This window comes from Odontomachus brunneus, unplaced genomic scaffold, assembly GCF_010583005.1.
Source record: "Odontomachus brunneus isolate Ranch 3 - 2012 unplaced genomic scaffold, Obru_v1 Obru_scaffold_039, whole genome shotgun sequence".
NCBI classification, from domain to species: domain Eukaryota; kingdom Metazoa; phylum Arthropoda; class Insecta; order Hymenoptera; family Formicidae; genus Odontomachus; species Odontomachus brunneus.
In genome coordinates this window covers 116,119-124,789 of record NW_022639489.1, presented here as the reverse complement: position 1 = coordinate 124,789, position 8,671 = coordinate 116,119, and the positions used below count along the sequence as shown (strand labels likewise).

Here is an 8,671-nt window from a genome sequence, read left to right as displayed (position 1 = left end):
ACACACACACACACACACACACACACACACACACACACACACACACACACATACACACACAAATATTTATCATGAAATCAAGTAATATCATAATAAATGTTTATTCTAACTTAGATCATAAAATGCGACGTAAACGCATATCATTTTTCATGCGTTACATTTGAAAGAGAGAAAAGAATGTATCGAAGCGAACGCATTCTTGCACATTTTTTCTCCACACATACGCACACACATCAATCGGATTGAAATAAGTCGCCATTTACGTTTCTTTCGTAATCCAATATGTATGTGCAAACATGAGGACATGACAATTTTGTGTGTGTACTTATCGTGAAGTAAGTTATATGTTACTTTTTAGATGATACGTGTATAATATGAGAATTGGCTAATAACAAGTCGCAATCACACATATCCGAGCTTCATTCTTTGATTATCATGAAATTACCAACGGGAGATGAAATTCGTTACAAAGAAACATTATGAAACTCGTGCAAACGGCATTGCCCCAAATTACTGAATTGTTCAAAATGATTGGATATATGTATACAACCCTCAATTTTATTAATTTGGGAACACAAAACACTACTTTCAACAATTCATACTTTACCAATAACATATCTTTCTTAATTTACAATATAGATGAAATATCTTAAAAGTAACAAGAGTATAAACAAATTTTCTCGATTCTCTCGTTCACCAAATAGAAACGTGTAAATATAGAAGAGCATTGGACAATTATAACTGAAAGCATGCACATTTCCGCGCCAAATATGATTCACGTTATAACTGTTTCTACGGAAATACATTATTTCTAAAACATATTTTTTCAATTCTAAATAAAACTCAACTCAATTTACATCCGTATAGCGTTTCAAATCAGAGCGCTAGTTTTTCTTGAAAACCTTAACTGTTACTTTTATTAGTATTGAATGTTTCGGAACGCCTAAATCTCGTTTTCTACCCAGTTGCTCCTGCTTTTACTTATCATAGGTATGTTTATTGTTTATGAGATGTGTATTATAAAAAAATATGAATCGTCTTGTTTCTTCTATCAGAGGTAGATACGCAGGAAACAGAAGCGATATTCTTACATTCTTTTCTTTTTTTCGTTTTCTTTTTTCTTTTTTTTTTTTCTTTGTGTACTCGGCTAACACATGTGCCTGTCCTTTTTCCTCCAAATCATCTCTCTCGCGGTTAAAAGCAATTTTTATCTATACTCGTGCGGGGGTCCAAGTAAGTGTGTCGTTTGAGATTAGATATTACAAAGTGTACAACACAATCACATCGTTCTGGCACGTTACAGAGGGCACTCAAGAGTAAAAGATAATCGTAATTAGCGATTCCCGCAAGAGAGAAACAAATTTCGGATTAAACATGAATCCATATATATGTTTTATAAAATAGTTATCTGGTGCAATAATCCAACAATTTCTACCTACGGCGCGCACTTAAGGTGCCAAGTAATTTTAATTATATACTTACATAATACATATACATTACATCTCTACAATATAATAAAATAATTAGCTGACCTACACAAAGACACAAGAGCCTGTAACAGTAGGAAGTTTTACAATTTTTTTCTTTTCCCTTTTAGCTGACGATGGACATTGTCCCTTTCTTATTGCAAAAGAATTTGTATCCTACATTTGATTAAGTCCAAACAAGACCAACTCGGCTTTATCGCGCACATGTGTGTGTGTACACACACACGCACACACACAACGCGCGCGCACGCGCGTACGCACACGCACGCATACATACATACATACATACACACACGCACGCACGCACGAACACACACACACACACACACACACACACACGTGTGTGTGTTTCACGTGCGAATATATACAATTAGAGAATCAAAAGGTAGACTAATAAAAGACAGATGAAAAAGAAAAGCGGAACGTTTATGAAAAGTTGCATTGTGTGCATCTGTGTATACAATAATTATGTACATTAATTCAATAATACAGGGTAGCGACGTAAATAATGAAGTTAAAATATTAATTGAAGCGTTTACAAAAAGGAAACAAAAAGGAAATAATGCGCGAGTCCGCGCGCTTTTCTTTTTCTCTTTGATAGAAAATGCGCCGTAAGCTAACGGAACGTTGAACCTAACCTAACGTCTCTTGGATTTTTATTTCGTCGTTTTGCTAAATTGCTTTATTGCATCTCGCATTACTTGTTCCGTTGCTATCAAGCGCAATCGGAAAAACGCTTCTTTTCGATCGTACAGAAGTCTTCCACTTACACACGAAACGTTACCTTCGATATCAACGAGAGATCGTGCGCTGAAATCGCCTTCAGCATTTGTGTCCCTAGTTTCGGCGTCATTATTCCTAATTTCGGCGCTCGAAAGATGTTGAATCGTTGACGAACGACCATGTGTCTCTCGCGTTTCTCAGCCAATAAAATGGGACAAACGCTCAACGGCACAAATTTGCACAAAACAGCAGAACAGCGACCGGGATAATCTCCGTACGAAAGAACGCTCTCGATGCCCGCCAAGTTTCGCGCTAGTGTACGTCGCCAGCTTGACGTCAGTCAGTACTGCCGCTGCTATTTCCGAAATATTCGCCGGCGTCACCGCGACATATCGGACACGTTCGATTAGACTGCAAAACAGTAGGAGTATTACAAACATATTGATGTTCGTTGTTTCAGAGGTTTAAGTGTCATCCTGGATCTTTACCTTGAGCCACTTGTCGATGCATTTGGAGTGAAATTCGTGAGAGCATGGTAGAACACGTAGCGATTGAAGGGCCTCGAAGTCGCACATACATACGACACAATTTGTCTGATCGCCCTGATGCGTTTCTGCATTGAACTTGTAAGAGGGCAACTGTTCAACCTCCGCGCGAGTCAGTCCCCGTGGTTTGGCCTCGCCCAGTCTTTCGGCCAAGGACAACAGTGCCTCGTAGTTCTCCGTCGCCGAGTCGGGCGAGGATAGTTCGGCTTGACTGTATGGTGACAGTGGTGGATTGCTAAACATTGCACTGCGAAACAAATTTTATCATTCAACTCAACTATTTTGCATTATACAGCACTTTTCTGTGCTTCTTTTCATCACTTTCGAGTCACAAAAAAGTTATTACGTACAGGAAGTGCAGTAAATATCCTGGATACGTCATAGGCGGTAATGGAGTCGTGCCTCTCCATCTGCTGTATCTCGGCCGTCGTAGCGTATGTACATTGGACGCTACTCGTCGAGTCCTGCTTTGAATGATCTCTAATTGACTGTTTCGTGTCTCCGACAGGAATAAAGGCGGCGGCGTCGTAACCTGCGTGATGGTTGGCGGGGAGTACGAATGTGGTAATGGCAATGGTGCACCAGCAGCGGCACCCACTCTATGATGATGGTGGGAATCCATTAATTCTAGCTCAACCTCTCTCTGGAATCAAAGACAAGAGGGAAAATAATATAAAAATTATGTTGCTAACTTCAGAATAAAGCGCTGATAAAAAGTGTCAAAGGCTTCCAAAAAGATAAAGACACCGCGAGATATATCTCTTTGTGCGTATTATATAGACCATAGAGTACGCAAGCTGAGCATTCTACAGAAGACTGCGATAACTTTGCCACAGAAAAGGTTACCCTGTTAGTGCAGGCATTCGATCTTTGTTTAGTTTGGTCCCTATCGAACATTTCGTCTAATTTTCTCCAAAAGCTAGATAAACATGGAACGCCTATGGAAGCAGAATATAGCTGGCTGTCTTTGAAATCTTGCTTCGAAGTTTATGTATATTATTGTACCTGCTGAGACAGTTGATGATGCGCGGTGTAGTCGGTAGTATGGACGGGCGGTGCAGGTGCGTGCGTGTGATGCAGCGCTGCTACGGGACCACCGGTTGGTGTTGGATATCCTCTAGAAGCAGCGCCGAGTAAAGAGCTAACCACACCTGGATGACCCGGATGTGTCGGATGAGCAGCGGAATAATGACTGTGGTGATGCGTGACCTGAACAAAACAATATTCCTGTTAAGACATAATATAACGTAGTTATATGTAGTTATAAAAATGGACGAGTAAATTTTTGGAATACTAGGCGAGATATAATTGTGAAATATAAGTGTATCTTGTCCCTTACTCTTCAGGATCAGAAAAATTTTTCTTTTTTTAAGTAACAAAGACACACAAGTTTCTCCCTTTTTCTCTCTTTCGACGCACAGTACATTCGTGGACAGAAAGATCCGGTAGAAGAATACTCACATTGAACAAAAAGATGAGTTGAAAAATTCATCCTAAAAATTACGGACAATCTTTCTCTCTACAAGTGTCTTTCTGTACACATGTAAAAAATGAATGAATATAACGAATATACATCAAGAGGAATCATGTTCGGCTTGTGATAAATGATAGAATAATAGAAGCCGTCATATGCCGTCGTACTTAATCGATGATATTAATTCCAGAACTGAGAGAGATACATTCACCGAGTATAATAAAAGAAAAGAGACAAGACGCAACGATTCACATAATAGTAACTAGTTTCATTGATTCGCAATAAGGATTTATAGTTAAGGTCACCTGACACGAATGCCCGAACGGATGCGTCCCGTGAGGCGTATAGATGCTGTGAAGTTGACACGGAATTCTGTATCCAGTCGCTGGCGGATGCCACAGAGGTTCCCCGCTAACGGCGACTCCCAAACCAGACACTCCAACTTGGCCCACGTCAACGACCACAGGAGCGTTCGCACCTTGCGCATGATGGTGTCCCGTACCGGGTGGATGATGGGGATGCGTCTGATGCGCGCTATGGATATTGTGGTGCGAATTGTGCAGGCTATGGTGAGAGCTATGAATGTTGTGATGAGAACTGTGCAGACCATGATGAGAGTTATGGATCGTCTGATGGGGATTATGGCCTGGTAGGAACGGATAGGAAAGCCCGAACGAGTCCGTGTATCGTTGATAACGGTTCCTGATTGTCGGACTGCCGCGGGTTGACATGTGATTGCGGGGTGAACGCCGTTGAGGCGCGCCCGAATATTCCCAAGGCGACGGAGTTGTATGCAGAGGTGGCGTCGGAGCAGGCGGCGTTGTTTCCCGGACTTCTATCCCAGACACAGCGCCATTACGGGATATCCGACGACGCTTTCTGGATGGCGATTCGCTCTGAAAACATTTCCAACTTGATTACTCGCCGCGCGGCAAGGATATTGATTGTCGCGACGATTGAAAGAACCTCACTCTACGGTAAAACGTACGATATTCCGATATTTCGAGAAAAGTTGGCACAAAATTCTCACCAAAGAAGAGTTATTTGAAAAAAAGTCAACAGTCAGAGAACAAACAATTTAGAGAAGGAGCTCTATTATTAGAAATACCACCAAATACAATTATTTATTATAGTATATCTAATCGCGAACAAAGAAATTCGATTGGAAAATTATTATTGTCAACATCGCATTACTCTTTCGTTTTATCTAACAGCGCGTGTATCATTGATATCATCAGTTTCCCATTAGAAAAGCTACCTTCTTTTCCTTTCTAATGTAAATTGCTCGAAAGCGAAGATAAATCAGCATTTGTCGTTTATACAGCGCTTTCGCGGTATAATCAATGTAGCAAAATAATCACTTACTTTTCTACCATCGTCCTGACTAGGCTGTCTGTAATATGGTGGCGACGGTTGAATTTGCACGGGACTCAGAGGTAGCTGATTTGTGGCTGAAAAAAAATTTGTAATATTTTTTAATAATGAGTCTATAATACACGCGAAATAATCCATCTCTTAAAATGCTATGAGACAACCCTTGGTTTTGAGATATCGCGAGTAGATATAAAAACAAAAAAAAAGAGAGCAAAAAAGTAAAGAAACCACGTATAAATTCAAAACGTCGTATTTCAAATGAAGTAAACGGGCTGTCATACCTTGAGAATTTCTACGGTATTCTATGTCTACTCCACTAGCTCCAAGGCCGGGACTCATGTTTAATATTGGGCCACGCATCGTGTTTTCCTGAAAATTATAAGGAACCGATTAAGCAATGTTTTGCCGAGTGAACCAGGAGACAAGAGAAAAAAAGAAAGGTAAAAGAGACACGCTCGTTCACCTGTCCGCAGATATTGATGTGCAACGGCGGAGAATTGGCCTGCGGGCCTACTACCGGCTCCTGAGGGAAGTGCGGCGGCGGCGGCGGGCCCCTCGTCTGCGGGCTGCCGTGCTGGGGCGGCTTATATCCCACGCTGGATCCACCCACGTTTCCGTGATAGGAAACTTCCTTGCCGGCCGGCCCGGAGGATGTACCAACCCCGGGGCAATCTCTGTATAGATAGAGAAATATGAGCGAGCCGTAGTATGTACGTATACACGTACACGTGTATACACACAGGGTGGTCCGTTGTCGGCGCGATACTTCCATCAATAACGATGTGGGGCAACCCCTTTCCCGGTAGTAGCCAACAGCGCGCCAACAGAACGCCAACAATGCACCACCCTGTATGCGTGCGCAAGCGAGCGCGGAAAATATGTAATAAATTTGAGCGATATACGCCGAGTGCATTCTCAAAGTGATAACTCGGTTAAGCGCTGATACAAGTTCCGCACTCGTAATAGAAATGAGTCACGTATGCGGCCAGCGGGAGTGGCGAGAATCTTCAATTTTCCAACACTGGTCCATCAATCTTATCACCCACTCGTTCTTTACCGCCCGAGATCGCATGTATATGATCGTGTATATATATTCCGCGATATATTTAATTATTCTTTCTTTTCCTCTGCATTGTGATGCGCTCCAAGTACACCAAGCAAAGGTTGCGTCTCTCTCTCTCTCTCTCTCTCTCTCTCTCTCTCTCTCTCTCTGTATATGTATTTGCTTGACCTACAAGCATCAACAAATAAATTGACCGTAATAGTTAACGATTGAACAAACTGGACCGCAGAGAGTTTATTTATTTTCGTTAGCCGAGAATTTATTTATCGTTGCACAATCGAAACGTAAAACCGGTTATCTCGTGAGTGACACCATGAAAAATATATATCAATGGAACTGCAACATGTTACATAATATACGATGCGAGTGCGCTCGTAAAATCGTCACACTACGCTTATGTACCACGCAGCTGCTAGTACGTAATGTAACGTTCCTATAATGCTCTTTAAACACTTTTACCCGCATACTTCTCTTTTAGGAAAAGTATTTCTCACGAACAATTGAGTCTGTATTTGGAAACATACAATAGAATTATAACGATAATTATGTCCGTTACGTCATACTCAATACAAACTATTACTGTTCCAAAATAAAAATTATATACAGGCTTATCGCGAAAAGACTATACCACGAGATTTGCGCAATGTTGAACATAATTTCAATTTTGCTTTTTAAGACAAAAAGAATAAAATAAAATAAATTATCATACGTTTTCTCTCTCTCAACATAATTTTTTCCTTAAATCCCAAATTACTCTTCACTTCTCTAATCAATTTTGTCAAATTACACTATAACATTATAATTTGTAACCGAAAGTATCGTTCCTTTTTTTAGGTAGATTAGATTATATAAGAAAAAAAAGAAAATGGCTAATAATAGTTAGATATTAAGAACGATATAAAACATGTGTTTTGCCTCTGTAACAATATGAGTTTCAATTTATTTAAAGAGAGATTTTTCACAGGAGTAAATCTTAAAGATTAACGCATCACATTAACGTTTGTAGCAATATGAAACTCGAGAAAAGGAATCTGAATGTCTTTGGATACACGAAACGGAAGAATGTACATGTACATACACACACACCGAAACTGACGAGTATGCGCAAGTATATCAAACGAGACCCAGAGCTCGAAATTAGTTGCCCATTTCGGCCAATTCTCAGGAGCTACATCTTCTATCTTCCCTATGCCGCGAGCGGGTCACAAAAGTGACGGTCGAGCCTCCAAACTTGAAGCCGCGACTGGCCGCGACCGTTATTTTCGTGGCCCGCTTGCGACAAAGGGAAGATAGAAGGCGTAGCTCCTGAGAATCGGTCGAAATGGGCAACTAATTCCGAGATAACCACTTGAACGCACAAACCTGGTACGAAAAAGAAAAAAATAAGAAGAGTAAAACGCTTTCAAACGCATATTGTATAAACCGTTGTAAAATTCTATAGAATTGTGTCTTTTGAACAATGCATTTATGAGATGGTGTTAATTTCGTATATGTACAATGTATACTGTTAGGTTGTTGCAAATGAAATAGTCATTTATGGAATTTGAATTTAAGTTTTTATCGTATAAACTTAAAACATAATTAATCAAAATCAAAATTTTCTATCCACTGCAATATATTTTTTCCAACACGATACAAGCGCATTAATGCCTTTCAGAGAAACTCTCGAAGAATGAAAGGTAATGAATTCATCGAATACCCTTTTTATGTCGACTTTATTTTTGAAAACTTTTTTCCTACAAAAATCCGTCGAGTTTGTTTGTTTGTTGAGAGTGTTTAAATAAGTAGTAGTCTGTTGGTGAAAGATCAAGAGAGTAAGGAGAGTGAGAGAGAACTTGACAGCAGAGAAAAGTTGACCTCTAAACGCCGAATTATATATATATATATATATATATATATATATATATATATATATATATATATTTATATCTATCTATTTATATTTATATTATATATATATATATATATATATATATATATATATATATATATATATATATATATA

At 39.6% G+C, this 8,671-nt stretch overlaps 1 protein-coding gene across 12 annotated transcripts in view; it reads right to left on the bottom strand.

Annotated features, from left to right (window-relative positions):
• Positions 1–536: 536 nt before the first annotated feature.
• The window catches only part of LOC116844167 (RING finger protein 44), a 49,924-nt gene continuing 41,789 nt past the window's right edge, over positions 537–8,671 (bottom strand). For 6 of the 12 annotated variants that reach the window (XM_032815370.1, XM_032815366.1, XM_032815363.1 and 3 more), the window contains 8 exons: positions 6,067–6,277; positions 5,885–5,972; positions 5,595–5,680; positions 4,535–5,125; positions 3,761–3,964; positions 3,106–3,398; positions 2,699–3,002; positions 1,012–2,621 (listed from right to left, as the gene is read on the bottom strand). In XM_032815370.1, coding sequence (XP_032671261.1) covers positions 2,547–2,621; positions 2,699–3,002; positions 3,106–3,398; positions 3,761–3,964; positions 4,535–5,125; positions 5,595–5,680; positions 5,885–5,972; positions 6,067–6,277 — 1,852 coding nt within the window. In that variant the 3' untranslated portion in view covers positions 1,012–2,546. Of the gene's footprint in view, positions 2,622–2,698; positions 3,003–3,105; positions 3,399–3,760; positions 3,965–4,534; positions 5,126–5,594; positions 5,681–5,884; positions 5,973–6,066; positions 6,278–6,343; positions 8,534–8,671 lie in introns of those variants that run through there. The other 6 variants (XM_032815372.1, XM_032815367.1, XM_032815369.1 and 3 more) reach the window with 2 other exon arrangements.